The 27,640-nt window shown below is 39.7% G+C and overlaps 2 protein-coding genes across 4 annotated transcripts; one reads left to right on the top strand and one right to left on the bottom strand.

Annotated features, from left to right (window-relative positions):
- Nucleotides 1-84: 84 nt before the first annotated feature.
- LOC110530475 (eukaryotic translation initiation factor 4E-binding protein 2) lies at nt 85-22,526 on the bottom strand. The gene is made up of 4 exons (XM_021613577.3): nt 22,188-22,526; nt 9,608-9,996; nt 4,141-4,326; nt 85-2,254 (listed from the first exon to the last, which is right to left on the bottom strand). The coding sequence occupies exons 2-4, from the start codon at nt 9,744-9,746 to the stop codon at nt 2,223-2,225; spliced, it is 357 nt and encodes a 118-aa protein (XP_021469252.2). The 5' UTR covers nt 9,747-9,996; nt 22,188-22,526; the 3' UTR covers nt 85-2,222.
- Nucleotides 10,030-27,617, top strand: ipyr (Inorganic pyrophosphatase). Of its 3 annotated transcripts, none has more exons than XR_016486089.1 (11): nt 10,030-12,996; nt 16,447-16,511; nt 19,691-19,744; nt 21,061-21,180; nt 21,410-21,496; nt 21,852-21,978; nt 22,214-22,341; nt 23,874-24,280; nt 24,339-24,959; nt 25,318-25,357; nt 27,265-27,617. XR_016486089.1 is itself a non-coding variant. In NM_001165208.2 (11 exon segments), coding segments are annotated over 11 exon segments (876 nt in total). In that variant the 5' UTR covers nt 12,862-12,935; the 3' UTR covers nt 27,297-27,609.
- Nucleotides 27,618-27,640: the final 23 nt, after the last annotated feature.

The following is a 27,640-nucleotide window of genomic DNA, read 5'->3' on the forward strand; positions in this document are numbered from 1 at the left end:
CAACCACATGTGATTTCAACCATGTAAAACCACGTGTGATTTCAAACATGCAACTGTTTGAAGACAAAATAGAGAACAACAGCATAATCTTCAAGGAACTTTATTGATCTTGCTGTAACAGTGTCCAATGGCATTGGCATTTCTCTGAAAATAAAGTTATTTCAAATCGGAACAGAAGATGGGTTTCTTGTTTCAAATCTTTTTTACGAAAAAAATACAATGTAAAAAGCCCTCCATGTGTAGAACCAAACTGGTCTCAAGCTGGTTTCCCATAAAACAATTGCTGCAGGCCTACTTCAAAACAAAGAGTTACAATCCTAATCCAACAGAAACATGTGCAATTCAAAATGGATACAATTGCTCTGTATGTTTAACACATAAACATTTTCCACATTAATAGACTGGGATTTTATAATTTCTCAGAAAGCCAAATAACAGTTTCTCTCCTTCAATCAAATCCAATGATTGCATTTAATATATAATCATTTTTTAAAATATATAATCTGAATAAGAGAGGACCTAGAGATGGAATGAAAACGTGGTTTAATTGCTGACAGTTTTAGTTATGGTAACAGTATGATCATCCAAAACAATAATGGCCATGATCTGAATAACTAAAAAAAAACGGTTTTAAAAAATGTATTTAAAACAATATTTATTTTCAAGTGCTAAATACAAACATAAAAGTCTGTTTAAAATATAACTATTTTCTGGTTGAGGGTCATTTGAATCAGTAGACAAGGAACTCCATTTTAGTAGCAACCTTTTATCTTGGTATGTAATGTGTAAGGCATGGGGTAGAGACACTTAAAACAGTAGACTGAAAGAAGAAGAAGAGATTAAGGTAAGAAAGACGGTGGAAGTGTAGTCTATTACCTAAACGAGAGATGTCTGTAATACAGTTTCAATGTCTGATGAAAAAATGGTCTCAGCTCTTCCTTTCATGTCCATTTGGTATTTGACATTGAAAAAAGTTCAATGTCAAGATAGAAGTAATGTATGTAATAAAATGCATAGAAAAATTGTTGGAAACGATTCACGTTTTTAAACTTTTTCCTGTCTCATTTTCTAATAAATCTGTGTTCTTCAACAGTTTACGTAGTTCATTCAAATGCAGCAAATATCAGACTGTTTAAACCTAACTATTGTCTTGTAATCTTGTAAGTAATGTATCAATTAAGTTGCTCCTTCCATTTGCAAATCTATCAAATCATCACCACAAACCAAAAGCCCAATCTTCATAAAATCCTTTACCAGAAAGAACCAAAACACAACATAAAGTCAGACTTGTATTGGTGATGGATAATTCAAGGCTTGGAATGACGATGAAATTCTCAGCTAATCTGAAGAAAAAACTAATCTGTCACATCGTCCATATTAATTTAATTGTTGGTAACCTAACGGACTACAAAACAGGCAGCTATGAGACCTTGGAGCATATTCAGTCATTTAAACCAAACTATTTGTTTATATCAATCCTTCTGACTGAAGATTCTAAGGCCGGTACTTTGCTCTACAAAGTATTACAAGTAGCACATGTTGCACAGTTTCCTGGGCCCCATTATAAAAAGTCTGAAGTGGTAAAGAAGGCTGTGTTTACAGTGTGCTCTGGTAGTACAGACATACAGAATGGACATCTTAGATTACTGCATTGACTTGGGCGTCTACATTTAGTTAATGGGTAAGTATATCTCTGGTTACCTTGGTTTCAGACCCTTTCTCTTGCTGTGTGGCTGAAGTACATACAAATATGCCAGTTGTAACCCTGAGACCTGTTCAAATAGACCAGCAGTCTCCCATTAGGTCTCAGGGTTGGCCATAGCCTGGTAGCCCAGTTGGTTTGTACTGTAGCCAATGCCTCTGTGTATGGCTTGACAACTATTGAAGAGTTGGCTACAGTACATGAAGACTGCATTCCAATATCCCACTACTATACCACTTAGGGGAAAACATGTCAAATACATTGCTTCATTGTAAGTGGTATCCTAGCATGGACATTGAAACAGAGCCACCGTATTATATGGTATAGTTTATCCGCATGGTTTACATACATCACACCCAGCGACGGCGAGACAGAGAGCTAAAGAAGATGGCTGCCATGATTGACATGAGGGCTCACAAAAATTGGTTTCTACAAGCCAAGCCACTGGTGCACAGGTACACAGCACAGGTACAAGGTTAGTTCCTTCTTCTGTTGTTCCGTTGAGGTTCCTCAGGGGTGGTTAGATGTCCATCTCGAACTGAGCGTCCTCACCTTTAAACACAAGAACACAAATAAAATGTAACCAACAGTGTACTCTAAAGCATTGTACTCTATACTACGATGGAAGCTAGACCTACTTAGGCTTTTATACAGCTAGCCAGCCACATTCCAGCTCAGGCTTCATCCATGTTATGAAGGTGGATATTGATCACGCAGTTGGCACTATATCCAGCAGGCTTGTAACTGCCCGTACATGTTGCACATGGCTAGCCGAACAACAAAATAAAATGCTGGACCATCAAAATCACATTGTAGGATTTTTAATGAATTTATTTGCAAATTTTTGGTGGAAAATAAGTACTTGGTCACCTACAAACAAGCAAGATTTCTGTCTCTCACAGACCTGTAACTTCTTCTTTAAGAGGCTCCTCTGTCCTCCACTCATTACCTGTATTAATGGCACCTGTTTGAACTTAATATAAAAGAACTTAGTATAAAAGACACCTGTCCACAACCTCAAACAGTCACACTCCAAACTCCACTATGGCCAAGACCAAAGAGCTGTCAAAGGACACCAGAAACAAAATTGTAGACCTGCACCAGGCTGGGAAGACTGAATCTGCAATAGGTAAGCAGCTTGGTTTGAAGAAATCAACTGTGGGAGCAATTATTAGGAAATGGAAGACATACAAGACCACTGATAATCTCCATCGATCTGGGGCTCCACGCAAGACCCCCGTGGGGTCAAAATGATCACAAGAACGGTGAGCAAAAATCCCAGAACCACACGGGGGCACCTAGTGAATGACCTGCAGAGAGCTGGGACCAAAGTAACAAAGCCTACCATCAGTAACACACTACGCCGCCAGGGACTCAAATCCTGCAGTGACAGACGTGTCTCCCTGCTTAAGCCAGTACATGTCCAGGCCCGTCTGAAGTTTGCGAGAGAGCATTTGGATGATCCAGAAGAAGATTGGGAGAATGTCATATGGTCAGATCAAACCAAAATACAACTTTTTGGTAAAAACTCAACTCGTCGTGTTTGGAGGACAAAGAATGCTGAGTTGCATCCAAAGAACACCATACCTACTGTGAAGCATGGGGGTGGAAACATCATGCGTTGGGGCTGTTTTCTGCAAAGGAACATGGACGACTGATCCGTGTAAAGGAAAGAATGAATGGGGCCATGTATCGTGAGATTTTGAGTGAAAACCTCCTTCCATCAGCAAGGGCATTGAAGATGAAACGTGGCTGGGTCTTTCAGCATGACAATGATCCCAAACACACCGCCCGGGCAACGAAGGAGTGGCTTCGTAAGAAGCATTTCAAGGTCCTGCAGTGGCCTAGCCAGTCTCCAGATCTCAACCCCATAGAAAATCTTTGGAGGGAGTTGAAAGTCCGTGTTGCCCAGCAACAGCCCCAAAACATCACTGCTCTAGGAGATCTGCATGGAGGAATGGGCCAAAATACCAGCAACAGTGTGTGAAAACCTTGTGAAGACTTACAGAAAATGTTTGACCTCTGTCATTGCCAACAAAGGGTATATAACAAAGTATTGAGATAAACTTTTGTTATTGACAAAATACTTATTTTCCACCATAATTTTCAAATAAATCCATTAAACATCCTACAATGTGATTTTCTTTCCTCATTTTGTCTGTCATAGTTGAAGTGTACCTATGATGAAAATTACAGGCCTCTCTCATCTTTTTAAGTGGGAGAACTTGCACAATTGGTGGCTGACTAAATACTTTTTTGCCCCACTGTACATATATGGACAGTTTTCTGAACAGATGAACCTAGTCCTGGACTAAAGCGCACTTTCAATGGAGTTTCTTGGTTGCTTCTTTGTTCAAGACTAGGTTTAATCTGTGTCTGAGAAACCTGCCCGATATATATTCTAACAATACTTCTCTGTGTAATAGTAGCCTACTGACCGGTGGCTGTCTTGCCATGACTGTTGTTGGGTTTGATGCGGTTGTTGACCTCGTTCCTCCCGTTCTCGGTGAGGACTTTGAGGCTGGTCACCCCGGGGATGATGGGCAGGTGAGCCGGGGGGGTCTGGGCGATGGGGGAGTTACGCCTGTCCAACAGGAACTTACGGTCGTAGATGATCCGGGTCCCTACGATGGAGGAGAGTGATTACTTAGTAAAATCATTGACATATTAGTTCCAAACGTTGACTGAAAACAAATAAGGTGACAACATATGTATTACAAACCTGCTTTAGAGAACTGGTACACCATGTGAATCGCCGATTAATTAGGGCCGATTTCAAGTTATCATAACAACCGGAAATCGGTATTTTTGGACACCGATTTGGCCGATTTTTAAAATTATTTTTAATTTTCCACCTTTATTTCATCTTTATTTAACTAGGCAAGTCAGTTAAGAACACATTCTTATTTTCAATGACGGCCTAGGAACAGGGGGTTAACTGCCTCTTTCAGGGGAAGAACGACAGACTTTTACCTTGTCAGGTCGGGGGATTCAATCTTGCAACCTTACAGTTAACTAGTCCAACGCTCTAACCACCTGATTACATTGCACTCCACGAGGAGCCTGCCTGTTACGCGAATGCAGTAAGCCAAGGTAAGTTGCTAGCTAGCATTAAGCTTATCTAATAAAAATCAATCAATCATAATCACTATTTAACTACACATGGTTGATGATATTACTAGTTTATCTAGCGTGTCCTGCGTTGCATATAATCGATGCGGTGCGTATCGTTGCTCCAATGTGTACCTAACCATAAACATCAATGCCTTTCTTAAAATCAATACACAGAAGTATATATTTTTAAACCTAAAATAAATACATTTTAAATTTTAAACCTAAGATAAAATAAATCCAGGTTAACAGGCAATATTAACCAGGTGAAATTGTGTCACTTCTCTTGCGTTCAGTGTATATGCAACAGTTTGGGCTGCCTAATTTGACAGAATTTAATGTAATTATGACATAACATTGAAGGTTGTGCAATGTAACAGGAATATTTAGACTAATGGATGCCACCCGTTAGATAAAATATGGAACGGTTCCGTATTTCACTGAAAGAATAAACGGCTTGTTTTCGAGATGATAGTTTCCGGATTCGGCCATATTAATGACCTAAGGCTCGTATTTCTGTGTGTTATGTTATAACTAAGTCTATGATTTGATAGAGCAGTCTGACTGAGCGATGGTAAGCAGCAGCAGGCTCGTAAGCATTCATTCAAACAGCACTTTCGTGCGTTTGCCAGCAGCTCTTCGCAAGCACAGTGCTGTTTATGACTTCAAGCCTATCAACTCCCGAGATTAGGCTGGTGTAACCGATGTGAAATGGCTAGCGCTAATAGCGTTTCAAACGTCACTCGCTCTGAGACTTGGAGTGGTTGTTTCCCTTGCTCTGCATGGGTAACGCTGCTTCGAGGGTGGCTGTTGTCGTTGTGTTCCTGGTTCGAGCCAGGGAGGAGCGAGGAGAGGGACGGAAGCTATACTGTTACACTGGCAATACTAAAGTGCCTATAAGAACATCCAATAGTCAAAGGTTAATGAAATACAAATGGTAGAGAGAGATATAGTCCTATAATTCCTATAATAACTACAACCTAAAACTTCTTACCTGGGAATATTGAAGACTCATGTTAAAAGGAACCACCAGCTTTCATATGTTCTCATGTTCTGAGCAAGGAACTTAAACGTTAGTTTTCTTACATGGCACATATTGCACTTTTACTTTGTTCTCCAACACTTTTGCATTATTTAAACCAAATTGAACATGTTTCATTATTTATTTGAGGCTAAATGGATTTCATTGACGTATTATATTAAGTTAAAATAAGTGCTCATTCAGTATTGTTGTAATTGTCAATATTATTTTTATTTAAAAATTATTATTATTATTATTATTATTTTTTTTTTTTAATTAAATTTATTGATTTATTTTTTTTAGTAAATCGGCCGATTAATCAGTATCGTCTTTTTTTGGTCCTCCAATAATTGGTATCGGCGTTGAGAAATCATAAATCGGTCGACCTCTAATATGTTGATTATATCACATCTATAACAGTCATTGTCGTTTTCGTATTTATGAATATTTATGAATAGAACACAACTATTCAACTTAAGTTCTACCACAATAAATGATATTGAACTCCAGTACTCAAATAAAATAAACCTTTTAAAAACACAATGCCAGATTTGTTTTTGTTGCAATATACAGTATCTATCTATACACCAACAGTGCACAACAATGCCTAATTTATCATAACCATTACAGATAACAAATCGTACTTGCTAAATTGCTCCATATATATACAGTACAAGTCAAAAGTTTGGACACACCCTAGTCATTCCAGGGTTTTTCTTTATTTTTACTACTTTCTACGTTGTAGAATAATAGTGAAGACATCAAAACTATGAAGAAACACATGGAATAATGTAGTAAGCAAAAAAGCGTTAAACAAATCAAAATTTATTTTATATTTGAGATTCTACAAAGTAGTCACACTTTACCTTGACAGCTTTGACTGAAACCCATTTTTTTTTTCATCCCTCACGTATGGTCTTTTAAAAACCAAACATGAGAGACATTGTGGTTAAATCTGATTACCCACCAGAGAAAAGGGAAACTTGCTTGGACAAGGTTTCAGAGGGTAATTACAAGTGTGGCCAATGTGCTCAATGCAGCCTCACTTACAAATGTAACTGATTTACCCACCCCCGCACAGGACAAAGATTTAATATCAAAGGCCTGATTATCTACATGTCCACCAATGTTATTTACATGTTGAAATGTCCTTGTGGTCTGTCTTACATACGGAAAATCCATAGAAGCCTTAAGACACAGATCACTGAGCACCGCAGGAATATACGGGCAGGTGAGACAAACAATCTGGTTGTTGTTCATTGCTGTTCATACAAGCTGGACATCTTATTAGTTCTCTGAGATACATTGGAAAAGAAGATGTCACGCAGGGGCGGGGACAGTGAGAAGAAACTTCTTCAAAGGGATTCTTTCTGGATCCACAAGCTTAGCACACCCTCCTCTTGGCCTTAACTAGGAGTTTGACTTGAAACCGTTTTCATAGTTTCAACATTTCCAAATTATAGTGTTTATTTGATCCTAATTGAATATTGTATGTATATTATTGTAAATATTGATCCCATTCCTTGTGTATGATCATATATTTTAATACATTGAATATTGTGAACAACTGTTATACATTTTTTTACCTCCTGGAAGGGATGTCACTGAGTACAGCCCCTATATAGAGGAACTTTCACCTCCCACCTATATATGGATGCCTGATGAAGACCTAGGCTTTTGTAAGAACCTGGAAAGAGATTTCCAACGCCCTCCTTTTGTGATGAACATGATTTTGTTCGCTTTAATTCATGTTCAGTCAAATGTTCCCCTCTTAATTTTTGTCAAGATAAATGTCTTATTTCAGAAAGAAATTGCATCCTGAATACTATAATAATTTTACCAATACGTTATTGAGCTCATTTCTGGGGGCAGAAATATTATTTTTATTTTTTCCTTTTAAAAAGTCACCAGAACCAAGCTTTTCAGTACTTATACAGCCACGGTGCACTCACATATAGGGCTCAGCCATGGACTGTTACTTTTGTAACTGAATGAAAACATTTTAACAATGTGACTTAAGTGATTGATGTTGGGAAAATAGATGTCAAAAATGTAGAATGGTGTTAAATACCTGTAAAGAGCTTGGGGGAGAAATTATTTCACATATTTAATCATGTAACATTAGTCCTACTGATTATTTCTCAGTATCTACTTCCAAGCTACCAGATATGCAGTTTTCTACAAAGGTGCAACCTTTGGTAGGCTGATGGAAGGCTACTCTGGGTCAGTGGCAGATCTCAAGTGCATAGTCCTCAATTCTTCCTCAAAACCCACTGGATGAGAAAGCCAGAGGTCCCTCACCTCTGACCTTCTCCTCCAATTGGTTTTGAGAAGGAGGCGAGAGAGCACGAGCAACCTCTACGGTGCGGTTGAGCTAACGTAGGCTAATGTGATTAGCATGAGGTTGTAATTAACACAAAAATAAATCCCATGACATAGACATAGCTGATATGGGCAGAAAGTTTAAATTCTTGTTAATCTAACTGCACTATCCAATTTACAGTAGCTATTAGAGTGAAATAATGCCATGCAATTGTTTGAGGAGAGTGCACAATTATGAACTTTAAAATGTATTAATAAACCAATTAGACACCTTTTGGCAGCCTTGATGCAACATTTTGAACAGATATGCAATGGTTCATTGAATCGGTCTACAACTTTGTACATACACTGCCATCTAGTGGACAAAATCTAAATTGCGCCTGGGCTGGAATAATACATTATGGCCTTTCTCTTGCATTTCAAAGATGGTACAAACAAAACAAAAAAACTTTTTTATTTGTATTATCTTTTACCAGATCTAATGTGTTACATTTTCCTACATTCATTTCACATTTCCACAAACTTCAAAATGTTTCCTTTCAAATGGTATCAAGAATATGCATATCCTTGCTTCAGGTCCTGAGCTACAGGAAGTTAGATTTGGGTATGTCATTTCAGACGAAAATTGAAAAAAAAGGGTCCGATCCTTTTTAGATTCTCCCAGAGGCTGTGATACAGCAAAGCCTAATCATACATGCCCGTTATACATTGTGATTCTTACAGGCAAAGTGAAATGACAACACCCGGAGTGCATCGGACATGAAACAATGATACAGCACAACCTAATAGATACAATATTTTATTTTGCAGGTGCCTTTTCTTTTTAAAAATCAGTGGTGCAACTACTGCTTTCTAACTGCACTGAACCAAAACAGTGGCGCGCAGGAGGGAAGCAAATCTTTCCAGCAGGCAAAACCAGTAGGCGACGGAGGAGCAAAATGCAATCTGTTAATTATTATATCAAATATAAAATGGACATGTCTATTTTTAATAGAGACTAGCTCAAAACATGACTAATTATTGAAAATGACAAATGACACAATCGAGCATAAATCAATAAATCAGAGGCGACTGGTGGGATGCGCTTTAGGAGGGTGGGCTCAATGTAATGGCATTGCTTGCTGTTTGGGGTTTTAGGCTGGGTTTCTGTACAGCACTTTGATATATCAGCTGATGTAAGAAGGGCTATATAAATAAATTCGTTTTGAATGGAATATATGTTTGATGAGTTCGATACCGTTCCATTATCCATTCCAGCTATTACAATGAGCCCGTCCTCCTATAGCTCCTCCCACCAGCCTCCTCTACAATAAATAATCTATTGCATTGTTATGTAGGCAGCCACCATGATTCAGAATCACTGCTGTTGAACACTAACCAATCACATTGCCACGGCAGGGGCGGGACAAACAAGCAATAATATGCAATTTATAAATTTGTGTTGGTTTTACCTCCCGGAGTGGTCGAAAATAAAGTGCCTCCTGGGGTGGTGCAATAGTCATGAGGTAGCTGCGTTGTATCGTTGATCAACACCGTCCTGGTCGGAATGACCCTGCTCTCGCTAAACTGACGACTGGTAGACGACGACATTTCACCCCCGGTTTAGTGAATGGTCAGACGGTGTTGTAATCTGTAGGTGGTTGATGCCTAACCCGACGGACGGTGTAACCCACGGCCTTTTCTCTTTCTCTCTTATCTCTTCCCAAGTCTTTCTTGTGGCTCCTCTCGTCCTCCCAGCCGTCAGCACAGCCCCACTCCCTCCGCCAGGCAGGAAGAACAACAACACAAGGAGACCGGATATGACGTCGTGGAAGAGTAGCCCCGCTGTCGCCTGGTGGAGCTATTATGCAATGACAAACGATAAAGAATAATCACAGTTTTCAAACAGAGGAAGAGGCAAAGCGAGATGGTTACTCCGAAATATGTCAAAAATATCTCAATGCGTTTCTGGGTTTAAGCAGACCTAAGCTTGTCGCCTGCTGGGACAACGAACTATTTTTACAGTCTTTAGCTGTGTTCGAATACCCATACTAACATACTGTATACTTAATGAGTATATAGTACAAGTCAATTTTAGTGTACTGTAAACGAACGGTAACCTTTCAGTTGAGCATATTAGCGCTTCGCCTGTCTATCAGAAGTTGATGCTGTTGTTATACAACCTCTTGCTAGCATATTAACAAATTACTAGCTAGATTTAGGGTGTGTTCGTAAATTCAATCTGGGCTGCCAGGGTTTGCTCTCTGGGTTTAAATTCAGGGCGTTGTCATATTGTCGCACACTGGATGCTCTGGCCAAGGAGTAGGGATGATCCGAGCAGGGTAGATGAAATCGACTTCGCAACGGCAGTCAAGCACCCAAGTGAACTTGCTAGCTATTTCCAGACACAAATGAGAGAACACCTCATTCTGACCAGTTTACTCTGCTCAGCAGAGCTGGTTAGGCAGTTTTCATGTTATCCAGAGCATTGGTGACTGTAACGGTGCTGCTGGCAACAATTTAATTACGCTTTTTTGCAGACGTTTACTGACACGGCCACATTCAACTGGTGTTGAGCGTTGGTAAAGTCATCAGTTATTCTATGCCTGCACGAGAGTGCTCTGAAATTGGAGTAGATAGCTAGAGATAATTTACAAACGCACTCAAACGACTATACCACTTAGGTAAACTATGAATGACATGAATAATCAAGTCACTAAAAGTTGGGTAGTTAGATTGCAGAGTAAATATTCTGGCAAGTTCAATGTATTAGTAGCCAACTAATGTTACAGTAGGTAGCTAACTCAACATAATGCTGTAATGATAGGATATATTAGCAAACAAATTGTCAGCCAAGAAAGTGTAACTTATTTGAAAAGTCATTGCTTTATTACATTGCTCAACATGTTCGTAACATTTATCATAATTTAAGCAACGAATTTCTATTGCTCTCGTCAGACTTCGGCTGCATATTTTCCACAATTTTCTTCAAATCTGAAACCGTTGTAAAGCCACGCCCATTTTCTGGAGAATGGCATTATGGGCCCTAAAAGCACGGAAATAGTGTATTTTTTTTTACATTTTATTTTATTTTAATTTATTTATTTATAAATTTATTTCATTCATAATACAAAAATCTACTTACATTGTTACATCAAAAATGTCTAGCAAACCAAACACAGGTATTAACAATGCTCAAACATACAAAAAATATAAATACAAATAAAATACAAAAAATAAACAATTTAAGTGCAATTATATTCACTCTGAAAATATCTTATTATAATGATTCATGAAGATGTTATTCTTGTTGTTATTCACTAGGGTTAGTGTTTTAATAAGATAATTCAATTCAATCAGAAAAAATTTTAATTTTGGTATAGAATTTTGGCATGAGAGGAATATTGACTTTGTTCTTGATATTTTCGACAACAAGGGTAATATTCTCACATATGAACAATTTATAACATTGAAGGAGTTTCCAATACCTTTCAGAGAGTTTATTTCTGTGATCAAAGCCATTCCCAGTGGTCTAACTACACTTATGAAAAGTCATCTTAATTTCTAATTTTAATTTTGGGAATGATCACAAAGTTTATCCAGAACTCAGATTGGAAGGTGTGGGCTTACTTGAGAAATCTTGTTGTAATAAATATATAAGACAAATTCTTCATTCACAAAACCAATTTACACCGAGAGGAAAGTTTTTCTGGAACATGCTTATTCCTGACATTGTCTGGAAAAATGCATGGTTAAGGCCTTACAAATACTGTATACCAAACAAAGTTAAGGGAGTGCACTTCAACATTTTACATAAGATATATCCATGTAATCCTATGATTTCCAAATGTGTGGCTATTGATGTTATCTGCGTTTTCTGTGAAAAAGAAGGTGAGAATCTGTCTCACTTGTTCTTTGAATGTAAATTTGTGTCCGAATTTTGGGAAAACCTTGCAAAGTACTTATTTACCATTATGAACACTGCCTATAATTTTAACATAAAATATAGAATATGTTACTATTACAATGATAACAAAACCACAGAAATTATTTTTAATTTTTGTATTCTTGTTGCCAAATACTTTATACACAAACACGGAAATAGTGTCCATCGCGTGTATACTTCGTATTTTGGCGAATCTAGTACGACATCCGGGAACATTTGGCATAATAACTATAGCCATACTATGACTTAGAAACATACTACATACTCAATTTATGTCACAAATATTACGGTTAGTATGAGTATTCGAACACAGTTTATGACAACGACTCCCATTGTTAGGGCGGAGACATGAGCTCGTCATTATATATTGATCTCTGCTTCAAACTGTATGGTTTGGAATAATAACTAAGGGCTAATGGAAGAGACCCACTACACGTGTTTAGAAAAAAATATATATGTTATTTGATGTAGGTTGAGGGATATTTTGCTTTACCGTTAATACGTAGCACATGATCAACTCTAACAAACTATATATAGCAGGACATCGTTTTAGCGGATTGATATCATGATATCTCCCATATTCAAGAAAATGTACAGTAGAATGGATTGGAGACCTGCCTTACATTCAGCTGGTTTGCAAAAGCAAGATAAACTCTTAGAATGAACCACAGACAGTATCAGTATGCATACGTAATCTTCAACGCGATATGATTATTCGTTATGCGCAGTTGCTGCACTTTCCAAACTCGGCCTAGAAATGCGCATGTGCAGTGTAGTTCTGGGTGGACTTCTTTTGAACACTCAAAGTGCACTAACCATCACCGCAGTTTCGGCAAGAAACCAACAGATTAAATATGAGCTTCACAGTCGAAGAGAGGGGGAACCCCAATACATTGAGCTATCGTTTGTTTTTCAGTAAGTATGGTTCACTTTTTAATGAACATATTAGTTTAGCTTATTAGCTTGCTATAATCGTGTCCATTGTGGTTCGCCGGTTTGCTACTGGGATCGGGCCCCAACCTCCCACGTGTCACTTTTATTCATTGCTTTAGCATTGGTTTTATACTCCTATCTAATGCTACGTTCAAGTGTAGCTAGATTTCACATATTGTCACCTAGCATCGTGGATTTATAAGTATAGGCGTGTACCATCGCTTGGCCTTTGCCCCACATTGATTGATTTGAGCAGACAAACTAGTAATTGAATGGACCAGTTTTGCCGGTTGGCTGACATATGCTTCTATCGAACTTGCTGTACTTTAACTTGACTTGGTATCAGGATCCAATTAATTCCTAAGTTAAGTGTTTATTAAATTAATTCTGCATATGTGGTATTTCTGATATAAACTAGTGTTGGGATACCACACAAGTTTTTATTTGTATTTATCCGTTATTTTACCAGGTAAGTTGACTGAGAACACGTTCTCATTTGCAGCAACGACCTGGGGAATAGTTACAGGGGAGAGGAGGGGGATGAATGAGCCAATTGTAAACTAAAGTAGCTCTCGAAAACCCAAGTTGGCCAAACTTTCAGCTTCCCTGTCTTGGGTTCTCAGCTGAATGTATCGACCACAGCTGGCTCCTAGCCCTTGATCATGACAATCTGTTCCATACATTACACAAGTCATTGGACGAAGACATCATCTGTATGGGGAGTTTTGTTAAGAGCCCTGATACTTGGTCTGAACATTGACACGTATAGCTTGCAGTATGGTTTTGGAAGCATACGGACCTTATGAAAAATAATAAATACAAAAACAATAGGTTAAATTGATACACACCTTTTATAGGGTTAGTGTTCCCACATAGCCATATCTCCATGTTACAGCGCATGTTTAATGAAGACAGAGGGACCACCTGTGGTAATTAGCAATCTGCGTCTCCGAACACCTGTGTGTAGATGTAGCATAAAGGAAGAAGGCTGCCAGAAACGTGTTGTCACTGGAAAATACTGTCTGCTGCAACTGTGATAAAGCCGGTTAAAACAGTGTACAATAAGTGTATTTTTAGCCTTTTGAAATTATTTTGATGTGATATGAAAGTAAAGCGTTGGAGAGTCGGGGCATTGCCCTTGGGCGGCAGACAGCTTCGTGAAATTACTGTATATGGTTAACATTACCATCTGTTGAAAGGGCTACCACACCAGCAATTTAGAGAATTCCGTTTATAAACGGTGTGGGTTACGCCCAGTTTCTAAGATGAGGCTTCAAGAGCTGTCAAAGGTGTTTCTCATTTAACCAGTTAGGCTGAATGTATCCTTGTTGATATTGAATGTGATGCAGCAGTTTTTCATATTTGTTGCATACAGTGCAGCCTTTGTGATTGAGCCCTGATGTCTATTACTCTGGGGGTTGCATTATGAATACATGTTATTCATGTGTAAGAGTTGATTACATTTACACCAGAGCCCTTCGTGGGCATGAATTTTAAGCCTGAGCACTACATATGCCGACAACATTCAGGCCCTACCCAGGCCCGAAATCAGAAATAACTTCCTCCATTAATAAATCCATTAGCTGCTCCTCTCTCTGTCACTCGCTCCCTGTGCACAGGCAGCTTGCTCTGCATGCACTCCGGTCATGGCAGCTCTGACTCGGTGAGTAAGTAAAGGAAAGGGGGATACCTAGTCAGTTGTACAACTGAAATGTGTCTTCTGCATTTAACCCAACCCCTCTGAATCAGAGAGGTGCGGGGGGGCTGCCTTAATCGACAACCACGTCTTCAGCGCCCGGGGACCGGTGGGTTAACTGCCTTGCTCAGGGGCAGAACACAACAGATTTTTACCTTGTCAGCCTGGGGATTCGATCTAGCAACCTTTCGGTTACTGGCCCAACGCTCTAACCACTAGGCTACCAGCCCAAGTGGAGCCGTTGCTATGGATGGCCATTGAAATGTTACACTATGCAGAAATCGTGCCGCCATTTCGTGGTTGCTAAAATGATAATAGTTTACCTCATTTCAGTTTGTGACAAAACATGAGAGTATATTGTAGAGAATCATTGTACCATGGAAACTGCTGTGAAATATATTGTAATGAAACAGGCAGGGAGCAGGTCAACCTTCTAGCCCAAGGTCCGGCACGACTCTGCCGCATGCTCGTTCATTCTATGAATTCAATTTCCATGATTGAAATGACACCCACCCTGTATTCAAGAGCATGTTGTCTCAACCGATGGCAGGCACAACACAAAAACCTCAGATGATGTAAGGTAGGGTCTAAGCTACAACGTGCGAAAATTTAAAAAATCTGAGTTTATGCATATTTTGGATAATTGACATTAAAGCTGCTTTGGGCAACCCAGACAAATTCACATAGTTATAGGTCTGTCATTCTCATTGGAAGCAAGTTTAAGAAGTGGTTTGGTAAGTGTACCTATAAAGCCCACGTACCCATTATGCCCACTTACATCGGTACCCATTAAGCCTAGCTCGGGCTTTTCACGTATCTTTGTAAGTAAAGTCATAAAACTTAATGCCAGATTCATATTTCATTTTATGTCCACTTTAAAAATAAAAAAATACAATTAGGGCTGTATACATTAAATGTCTAATCTAAGATTTTGGTGAGCTTAATCGGTACACTCTGTTCTATGTGTGCTATTTCTATGCTTGCTGTTCTTAAGTTAAATTTTTGCATCTTTTACTTTTGGTTTTGTAAACTTTTAAAATGTATTTAACCTTTATTTAACTAGGCAAGTCACTAGCTTCAAAATCCAATATTTTTGGTGTTGAAAATATATTTCACAGCTGTTTAGATTGCCTAATTTCAGTTTATGTGGAAAAAACTAGCGGAGCACCTTTTTTGTAAAGGTTAAAAAACCAAAACATTTCTATACATGTTTGCCCATGGAAGAAGTGGTCTGAAAGTTACTTTTTGGATCTGAATACCAAAACATTCAGGAGATAGAGACGCTCAAAGTTGACCCATTTTGCATACCCCACCATACCATGAGTGCATTCACGTCTTCATCACTGGAAAATATAAAAGGTTGAGATTTGATATCATTGCAAAGTTAAAAACAGAATTGCCAAACTATTTTTAAACTGTTTTTTTCAAGAAATTATAAAATAGTTTGACAACTCTGTTTTTAAGCATTTCAATTATATAAACCTCAACCGTTTATCTTTTCCAGTGAAGAAGACGTGAATGCACTCGTGGTATGGTGAGGTATGCAAAATGGGTCAACTTTGAGCGTCTCTATCTCCTGAATGTTTTGGTATTCAGATCCAAAAAGTAACTTTCAGACCACTTCTTCCATGGGCAAACATGTATAGAAATGTTTTGGTTTAAATCAAAAGGGATGCAGTCAAAGTGATTGAATTCATATAGATTAATTTACTTGTATGTTATTGTCTGTTCTCTAGAAAATTCTGATGGAAAGTATGTCTCCCCATTCCATGACATACCCATGTACGCTGATGAGAGCCAGGTAAAGTATGTCACCTTTATTCCGCTACAACACCCCATTACACAATGGGATATCTATTCAACTGTTTCTTTATAGGAAGACACCCACTAAGTTTAACTTTTGATTCCATGGTGAAACCTTGTGGTCAGAATAGCTTTAATGTATTATGCGTGTGGGAGAGTAGGAGTAGCACTAGCAAGGTCATAGTCTGTTTGTCAAAGCAATGGTCTTTACCCCTCCAACACTGAACTCTTCAATCATTATGCAGTAATTCTGGATTTCCTGTTATCTTATCTCACTGGAATAATATATCCCAGTTGGATGGCCTTTCGTTTCCTCCAACTCATCCATAGTCATAAATACATTATAACTGGGTATATTGATGTTATGATACACTACACTACCGGTCAAATGTTTTAGAACACCTACTCATTCAAGTGTTTTTCTTAATTCTTCTTATTTTCTACATTGTAGAATAATGGTAAAGACATCAAAACTATGAAATAACACATATGAAAACATGTAGTAACCAAAAAAATCTAAATGTATTTTATATTTGAGATTCTTCAAATAGCCCCCCTTTGCCTTGATGACAGCTTTATACACTCTTGGCATTCTCTCAACCAGCTTCATTATGTAGTCACCTGGAATGCATTTCAATTAACTGGTGAGCCTTCTTAAAAGTTAATTTGTGGAATTTCTTTCCTTCTTAATGCGTTTGAGTCAATCAGTTGTGTTGTGACAATGTAGGGGGTATACATAAGTCCATACTAAGAACAGCTCAAATAAGCAAAGACAAACGACACTCCATCATTACTTTAAAACATGAAGGTCAGTCAAAATGGAAAATGTCAAGAACTTTGAACATTTCTTCAAGTGCAGTCGCAAAAACCATCAAGCGCTATGATGAAACTGGCTCTCATGAGGATCACCACAGGAATGGAAGACCCAGAGTTACCTCTGCTGCAGAGGACAAGTTCATTATAGTTACCAGCCTCAGAAATTGCAGCCCAAATAATTGCTTCACAGAGTTCAAGAAACAAACACATCTCAATATCAACTGTTCAGAGGAGACTGTGTGAATCAGGTCTTCATGGTCAAATTACTGCAAAGAAACCACTACTAAAGGACACCAATAATAAGAAAAGACTTGCTTGGGCCAAGAAACATGAGCAATGGACATTAGACCAGTGTAAATTTGTCCTTTGATCTGGAGTCCAAATTTGAGATCTTTGGTTCCAACCTCCAAGTCTTTGTGAGACATGGTGGGGGTGAACAGATGATCTCTGCATATGTATTTCCCACCATAAAGCATGGAGGAGGGGGGAGGGGGAGGGGGGGTGCTTTGCGGGTGACACTGTTTGTTATTTATTTAGAATTCAAGGCACACTTTAACCAGCATGGCTACCACAGCATTCTGCAGCGATACGCCATCCCATCTGGTTTAGGACTATCATTTGTTTTTCAACAGGACAATGACCCAGCACACCTCCAGGCTGTGTAAGGGCTATTTTACCAAGAAGGAGCGTGATGGAGTGCTGCATCAGATGACCTGGCCTCCACAATCCCCTGACCTCAACCCAATTGAGATGGTTTGGGATGAGTTGGACTGCAGAATGAAGGAAAAGCAGCCAACAAGTGCTCAGCATATGTGGGAACTCCTTCAAGACTGTTGTAGAAGCATTCCAGGTGAAGCTGGTTGAGAGAATGCCAAGATTGTGCAAAGCTGTCATCAAGGCAAAGGGTGGCTATTTGAAGAATCTCAAATATAACATATATTTTGATTTGTTTAACACTTTTTTTGGATCCTATATGATTCCATATGTGTTATTTCATAGTTTTGATGTCTTCACTATTATTCTGCAATGTAGAAAATAGTAAAAATAAAGAAAAACCCTTGAATGAGTAGGTGTTCTAAAGTTTTTGACAGATAGTGTGTATATACTTTTGTGTATATACATATATATTACACAAAAGTATATATGTATGTGTGTGTATATGTAAGTATGTGTATATATATATATATATATATATATATATCTCACATGTGTGAATATATCTCACTCCATGTGAACACCCCTTCAAATTAGTGGATTCGGCTATTTCAGCCACACCGAGCACACAGCTATGCAATCTCCATAGGAAATAATTTGCTTTAGAATGGCCTTACTGAAGAGCTCAGTGACTTTCAACATTGCACCGTCATAGGATGCCACCTCTACAACAAGTCATTTAGTCAAATTTTTTGCCCTGCTAGAGCTGCCCTGGTTAACTTTAAGTGCTGTAATTGTGAAATGGAAACGTCTAGGAGCAACAATGGCTCAGATACAAAGTGGTAGGACACACAAGCTCACAGAATGGGACCGCCAAGTGCTGAAGTGCATTAAAATAATCTCTTCTCGTTTTCAACACTCACTACCGAGTTTCAACGTCAGCACAATAACTATTTGTCTGGAGATTCATGAAATGGGTTTCCATGGACGAGCAGCCGCACATAAGCCTAAGATCACCATGCGCAATGCCAAGCATCGGCTGGAGTGGTGTAAAGCTTGCAGCCATTGGACTCTGGAGCAGTGGAAACGCGTTCTCTGGAGTGATGAATCACGCTGCGCAATCTGGCAGTCCAAAGGACGAGTCTGGGTTTGGTCAGATGCCATGAGAACGCTACCTGCCCCAATGCATAGTGCCAACTAAAGTTTGGTGGAGAAGGAATAATGGTCTGGGGCTGTTGTTCATGGTTTGGGCCCCTTAGTTCCAGTGAAGGGAAATCTTAATGCTACAGCATACAATGACATTCTAGACGATTCTGTGCTTCCAACTTTGTGGCAACAGTTTGGGGAAGGCCCTTTCCTGTTTCAGCATGACAATGCCCCCATGCACAAAGTGAGGTTCATACAGAAATGGTTTGTTGAAATATGTTTAGAAGAACTTAACTGGCCTGCGCAGAGCCCTGACCTAAACCACATCAAACTCCTTTGGGATGAATTGGAATACCGACTGTGAGCCAGGCCTAATCGCCCAACGTTGATGTCCGGCCTCTAATGCTCTTGTGGCTGAATGGAAGCAAGTCCCTGCAGAAATGTTCCAACATTTGCTGGAAAGCCTTCCCAGAAGAGACCAACGGATTTTGGAATGAGATGTAGTGTGTGACACAGGCATACAAAAAAAGCAGAATGATTTATTGCTTTCTTCTCTTTCAGAACATTTTCCACGTGGTTGTTGAAGTACCAAGATGGACCAACTCAAAGATGGAGGTAGGTTCACCTTGATTGATTGATTTAATGAGCCAGTTTTTAAAAATACACAGTATGTGAAAAACGTGACTGGCATACCACAATAAAGTCAGTGGCATATTTCCATGTGCAGGGTGCAGAAACAAACCTTGTTGTGTGTACTAGGGTTGGGCTCAATTCGAATTGAATGCAGTCAATTCAGGAAGTGATTTGAATTTTAAATTTAGATTAAAAAAAAAACTTTTACAACTTTTTTGTTTATTGTGGAGTCGTTGAAAATAAATGCCCTTTTTTCAATTAGAATTATTATATACTTCTTGATTTGACTGCCTTCATTTCGAATTGAGCCTAACTCTGGTGTGTACGTTGTGCTCTTGGCCATGCGGAGATCTTTCTCCTGCTAACTTTACCTGTACAGTAATATACCAGGTCTTAGTCTATAAGCCTAATATAATAATGCAAACCTACTTACCTGTATCCATTTGTCACTAATCAGAACAACTCAGCCTTTATTTAGCCAGATTAGTCTGGCTTTTACGATCTAGGGCCGGTTTCCTGGATTCCGATTAGGCCTTGTCCATTCGATTTTTAGTTAATTCAATAGAGATTCTCCATTGAGCATGCGTTTGAAAAATCCTCGACTGAGCTTAATTTTTGTCTGGGAATCTGACCCCTAGCTAGTCAAGAGGTAAGCAAAATAAGGCATCAAATTTATTTCATAAAGACCTTTTTACATCAGCCGTCACAATGTGCAGTCCAACTACCTCATCCCCATACTGTATTTATTTATCTTGCTCCTTTGTACCCCAGTATCTCTACTTGCACATTCATCTTCTGCACATCTACCATTCCAGTGTTTAATTGCTATATTGTTATTACTTCGCCTATTTATTGCCTTACCTCCCTTATCCTACCTCATTTGCACTCACTGTATAGACTTTCTACTGTATTATTGACTGTATGTTTGTTTATTCCATGTGTAACTCTGTGTTGTTGTATGTGTCAAACTGCTTTGCTTTATCTTGGCCAGGTCGCAGTTGTAAATGAGAACTTGTTCTCAAATACCCTACCAGGTTAAATAAAGGTGAAATAAAATAAATAAAATGTGCTTTACAGATACCCAGCCTAAAAGATAGCAAGCAATGCAGAGGTAGAAACACAGTCTAGAACGCAGGGACCTGGGAAGAAACCTAGAGAGGAACCAGGCTCCGAGGGGTGGCCAGTCTTATTCTGGCTGTACTGGGTGGAGATTTAAGAGTACGTGTGTCCATTAGGGACAGATTGTTTCTCAAGACGGTGGAAGCACATTTAATAATGTTTGGCTTTGCTACTTCCAGATTGCGACCAAAGACCCCCTGAATCCGATCAAGCAGGATGTGAAGAAGGGGAACCTGCGTTATGTCGCCAACGTTTTCCCCCACAAAGGCTACATCTGGAACTATGGAGCAATACCTCAGGTCAGACAGTCACTAACCTGCCACCAGACAGTCACTAACCTGCCACCAGACAGTCACTAACCTGGTATCAAGCTACATATGGTCTGACAATGTAGACTACGCTATCCGTGTCTAACTGAATTCATTGATCACCTAGAACTGAGTTGGCATTGATTGCCTATTTCTCTGTAGTGATATGAACTAAGTATCTCAATCTTTTTTTGACAGTGATATTTCTCTTTCTTGATAGACATGGGAGGACCCCGGGCACAAAGATGGAGACACTGGCTGCTGTGGTGACAACGACCCAATTGACGTCTGTGAAATCGGTACCAAGGTACAGCACTTGTTCTTTATCTTATAACCATTAAACCTTTAGAGTGGATCTGGTTTATTCCATTCACTCTCTGACATTCTTACGTGTTTCAGGTGTCATTCAAAGCAGCTTTTTGTCACCAAAGCAAAGTGTCCAATTTTGAAAAGTATGTTGGTACCAATTTGGCTGTTTTGTTACTACATCAGCTGTCTGTAGTGAATTTATGGTGTGAGCTTCATGTGTGGGTGTCTGATGAAATTAACTTTCCTCAGGCATGTGACCTGTATTTTACATACTATCATTGAAATTGACCAATCCCCATACCAATATCCTACTTCTCTATGTTGTACTGATCACATCCCTGTCTCCTCTCCAGGTGTGTTCGCGTGGTGAAGTGATCAAGGTGAAGGTACTGGGGGTTTTGGCCATGATCGACGAGGGGGAGACTGACTGGAAAGTCATGGCCATCAACGTGGAGGACCCTGAAGCTAAGGACCTGAACGGTAAGCACCGGAGAAGCTGGATGTGGGCTAAACTGACAATCCCTAATACAACAGGCCATTCCTTAATGCTGCCCATTGGTCCAGTCACTGCAAGTAGTAGTACTAGAATATGATTGCTCAAGTGAAGAATGCAATGATTGAACTATTGTTTTCCCAGGTGTGTGTGTGTGTGTGTGTGTCTATTCCTATTGCCACAGTCATCCTCTCACCTGTCTCCTTATCCTGTGTACCTCAGACATCAGTGACATCCAGAGGCTGAAGCCAGGTTACTTGGAGGCCACGGTGGACTGGTTCAGGAGGTACAAGGTACCAGACGGGAAACCAGAGAACCAATTCGCCTTCAACGGAGCGTTCAAAGACAAGGTATCCATCTTGTATTCCCTACTGTTAGGTTCTACTTTTGAGTAAATAACTCACGGACACTAGAGAAGCTTAACCAAATGTAATTCTTCCCAAAGGGTCGATACGGCTGTAATTCAGACACAGACATGGCTTCCCCTGTGGTAGTATTCATACCCCACTTTGGGTGGAGTCTCCTCCTTATCTTTAAACATTGCATCATTATTGCTGAGCAGGGAGCTACGTCATATGAGCCTTCAGTGGATTTTCCCCTTATCAGTTCTGCCACATGCTATCATTTCCCTGCACTCAACACATTCCAAGCTTAGTTGCACACACTATGTACCTTCCTCCTATAACCCTTAACTTCTGGTGTAGACCCTCTGAACCTCAGCACTCCATCAGTGACATGAATAAGTATATTTCCTATTCTCAGAACCCAACAATACAGTGTCAGCCCTGTCTGAGGCAGTGGTCCATGTTTCTGTTGCATTAAGCAAGGTATTGCCAGAGCCTCGTGTTCCAGTATCTTCGTCCACACTCATCAAGATCATTTTCATTCTGTTTACTTTGTAGCACATCATTTGCACCACACATCTAAAACAGCTTTTTCAATCTAGGTACATGGATAGCAGTTTAGCCTGTATGCCAGTCTGTTTCTGCATTAGCCATTGTGTTGTTATGCCTTCGTAGCCTTGTAGCAATGCAGTGTTGTTGAATGCCGAAGTGGTGTGGTACCCAGGCTAGATTGCATTGGCCAAATAGAGGGCTGACATTTCAAATCAAAGTTTATTTGTTACGTACGCCGAATACAACAGGTCACCTTACAGGGAAATGCTTACTTACAGGCTCTAACCAATAGTGCAAAAAAAGGTATTAGGTGAACAATCGGTAGGTAAATAAATAAAACAACAGTAAAAAGACAGGCTATATACAGTAGTGAGGCTATAAAAGTATCGAGGCTACATACAGACACCGGTTAGTCAGGCTGATTGAGGTAGTATGTACATGTAGATATGGTTAAAGTGACTATGCATATATGATGAACAGAGAGTATCACAAGGTGATATTATCCTGTTGCAACGTAGTATGCCCCTGTGTTCAGTGAAGTTCAATAGTAACTAGTAAGGAAATTGGGTTTAGAGTGATTGGCTCAGCATAATACAGAAATACGAAGGGTTGGTTTCCTTGACCCAGATTCAGCCTAGTCCTGGACTAAAACACTCACAATTGAGATTCTCCATTGAGTTTGCATTTTAGTCAGGGACTAGGCTTAGTCTGTGTCCAGGAAACTTCCCCCAAACTGTATGTTTCCTTACCCTGACAACAGCCTCTGCTCGGTCTGTATGTTTCCTTACCCTGACAACAGCCTCTGCTCGGTCTGTATGTTTCCTTACCCTGACAACAGCCTCTGCTCGGTCTGTATGTTTCCTTACCCTGACAACAGCCTCTGCTCGGTCTGTATGTTTCCTTACCCTGACAACAGCCTCTGCTCGGTCTGTATGTTTCCTTACCCTGACAACAGCCTCTGCTCGGTCTGTATGTTTCCCTGTCAGGACTTTGCCATTGAGACAATCAAGAGCACCCATGGCTTCTGGAAGGCACTTATCTCTGAGAAGACCAATGCTGGAGGACTCAACTGGTGAGGAGAGAACACAATGTACAATCATTTTAATGTACAGTACCTCTAAAACTGGTGTTTATTACAGTCCCATCATTTTAATATAATTAATGTGAAGTCATTCTTAAAGGCCCCATCTGTAATTCTAACATGTAAACCCTGCTGCTTAATTTGTGAAATTTGATTTGACTTCTGTTTGAGTACAGCAACAAGCAAAAACTTGTTTGAATCTGTGTTGGTCAATTTCTTCAACAGATGATCAGGTCTATATAATTATCAAACATACATTAGTAATGGAAAGGAAACACAGATTCTTTGTTTAAGTATTAAAATTCTGCTTTAGTAATACAATTGTAGGCAGAAGTTGGTACAGACTACAGTATATGATAGCTCTCCCCAGGTTCTACAAAATGTCTAAGTCATCCTGTAACTCATTTAGCCTCTCCCAGTCCTCCTTGTGTGAGTTTCCCTGGCAACAACATTTTAATAAATCTAACCTCCCCCTGACAGCAGCAACCATCTTGTCAGCAATTAAAAGCTCAGAAGTGTTTGACCGAAACTTGACCTTTCATCACAAGTATAGGGTCATAACAAGGTGAACGAGTCCAAGCATCTTCTGACAGGTGGCTGTTTTCATCAGGCCTGCGGCAGCCTTGTGTTCTCGGAACACCAGTCATATTCTCAGAACCTCAGATAGCCAGGTGGGGCCCAGACAGGAGGAGTATGAGCGTAGGAGGTTTCTGCCTTCTGATAGTGTGAAGGGCACAACACTCAAAACAGGTGCTAATACACACACAGAGGTCTCCTAGAAGAGGAGACCTTACAGTTTACCATAACAAATGATTAACCCTTTAAAAGGTATGATGCCTTGGTTTAACCCCTTCATCTGAATACAGTATTAGAGTATTAATTCATATCTGACTGATGTTTCCTCCCATCCTGCAGTAAAAACACGTGCGTGTCGGCGGGAGACAGCCCCTTCTGCTGCTCTACGGACGAGGCCAAGGCTGTTGTAGGCAGGGTCAGTACTTCCTGCTTCTTTATGACTATGTTCTAGAACTTCAGGGTCAGCTCAGAACTGTCTCCTTTTATATGCTGTGCTCTTAATTGCGGCGGTCAGTACTGTGGTTAGTACTACGGTCAGTAGCTATTCAAATAAAATAGAGCAATTCAAGGATGAAACTCGCTTCTGTTGATGGGGTCAGCACTTCAAATCAAAATGAGCAATTCAAAGTGCATTGCAGGGTTTGTAATATTCTACACATACATGCTTCCTACAAACCTCTGGTGTTGTCAAACATGTCTGGCATACATCTTTACACTTTGCTCAGTCAGACCATCCAATGATGTATTTATTAATGCTTGTATTTGTTTTTTAGACAAGCCCATGTGGAACTGAAGATCATATCCCCTGCTCAGGTAAGTCTCTTAAAATATTTTTTACCTTAAGATTGTGAAAAGTAAGTCCCTGCCTTGACTATCAGATGGTTAATTGACGTATTGTAAAAATCCCACTTTTATGACCAACCTGGAATGATTGCATGGTTGTGTACACATACAGTGGGGCAAAAGTATTTAGTCAGCCACCAATTGTGCAAGTTCTCCCACTTAAAAAGATGAGGCCTGTAATTTTCATCATAGGTACACTTCAACAATGACAGACAACATGAGAAAAAAAATCCAGAAAATCACATTGTAGGATTTTTTTAATGAATTTATTTGCAAATTATGGTGGAAAATAAGTATTTGGTCACCTACAAACAAGCAAGATTTCTGGCTCTCACAGACCTGTACCTTCTTCTTTAAGAGGCTCCTCTGTCCTCCACTCGTTACCTGTATTAATGGCACCTGTTTGAACTTGTTATCAGTATAAAAGACACCTGTCCACAACCTCAAACAGTCACACTCCAAACTCCACTATGGCCATGACCAAAGAGCTGTCAAAGGACACCAGAAACAAAATTGTAGACCTGCACCAGGCTGGGAAGACTGAATCTGCAATAGGTAAGCAGCTTGGTTTGAAGAAATCAACTGTGGGAGCAATTATTAGGAAATGGAATACATACAAGACCACTGATAATCTCCCTCGATCTGGGACTCCATGCAAGAGCTCACCCCGTGGGGTCAAAATGATCACAAGAACGGTGAGCAAAAATCCCAGAGCCACACGGGGGGACCTAGTGAATGACCTGCAGAGAGCTGGGACCAAAGTAACAAAGCCTACCATCAGTAACACACTACGGCGCCAGGGACTCACATCCTGCAGTGCCAGACGTGTCCCCCTGCTTAAGCCAGTACATGTCCAGGCCCATCTGAAGTTTGCTAGAGAGCATTTGGATGATCCAGAAGAAGATTGGGAGAATGTCATATGGTCAGATGAAACCAAAATATAACTTTTTGGTAAAAACTCAACTTGTCGTGTTTGGAGGACAACGAATGCTGAGTTGCTTCCAAAGAACACCATACCTACTGTGAAGCATGGGGGTGGAAACATCATGCTTTGGGGCTGTTTGTCTGCAAAGGAACATGGATGACTGATCCGTGTAAAGGAAAGAATGAATGGGGCCATGTATCGTGAGATTTTGAGTGAAAACCTCCTTCCATCAGCAAGGGCATTGAAGATGAAACGTGGCTGGGTCTTTCAGCATGACAATGATCCCAACCACACCGCCCGGGCAACGAAGGAGTGGCTTCGTAAGAAGCATTTCAAGGTCCTGGAGTGGCCTAGCCAGTCTCCAGATCTCAACCCCATAGAAAATCTTTGGAGGGAGTTGAAAGCCCATGTTGCCCAGCAACAGCCCCAAACATCACTGCTCTAGTGGAGATCTGCATGGAGGAATTGGCCAAAATACCAGCAACAGTGTGTGAAAACCTTGTGAAGACTTACAGAAAACGTTTGACATTTGTCATTGCCAACAAAGGCTATATAACAAAGTATTGAGATAAACTTTTGTTATTGACCAAATACATATTTTCCACCATAATTTGCAAATAAATTCATACAAAATCCTATAATGTGATTTTCTGGAATTTTTTTTCTCATTTTGTCTGTCATAGTTGAAGTGTACCTATGATGAAAATTACAGGCCTCTCTCATCTTTAAGCGGGAAAACTTGCACAATTGGTGGCTGACTAAATACTTTTTTGCCCCACTGTATTTTCTTTTAGGACAGTCAATTCCATTGCTGTTCAGGAAGTAAGCTAAGATTCCAATTACATTTTTCCTCAGTGGGGATAATTGCAGTTTCAGTTTACTGCCTGAATTGAAATGGAATTGACCCTGTACAGATCTAATGTGATTATTTTTTTTGCTTTTCTATTTCCAGTGGATAAATGGTTCTACTATGAGAAGAAGTAACTTTGCAAAGAAGACTCAATGGACCAGAAGTGTCTCATCTGTTTAGCTAGCATACTTGAAGATAATAGTTGATGGTTGTGGGTGTGACTGAGAAAAAATAGACTATCTTCTCCACACTCGGAAGATGAGAGGAGATAGAAGGACAAAGAGTAATGAAATCATGTCTTAGGAAATGCATTTTCCCTGTTATTTAACAAAGGTCTCATTGGAGATGTGCTGTCCAACAGCTTGCACTGGTAGTGTGCTAGCTATAGCTACTCATGCACTGTATGCCAGGATCATCTCAATAGCCTTTTAATAAAGCTTTTTCTGTTGAAAAAATGTCTGATCATTTTGTTTAATTT

This window comes from Oncorhynchus mykiss, chromosome 1 (genome assembly GCF_057628025.1).
Source record: "Oncorhynchus mykiss isolate SJ-2025 chromosome 1, ASM5762802v1, whole genome shotgun sequence".
In the NCBI taxonomy this organism is placed as follows: domain Eukaryota; kingdom Metazoa; phylum Chordata; class Actinopteri; order Salmoniformes; family Salmonidae; genus Oncorhynchus; species Oncorhynchus mykiss.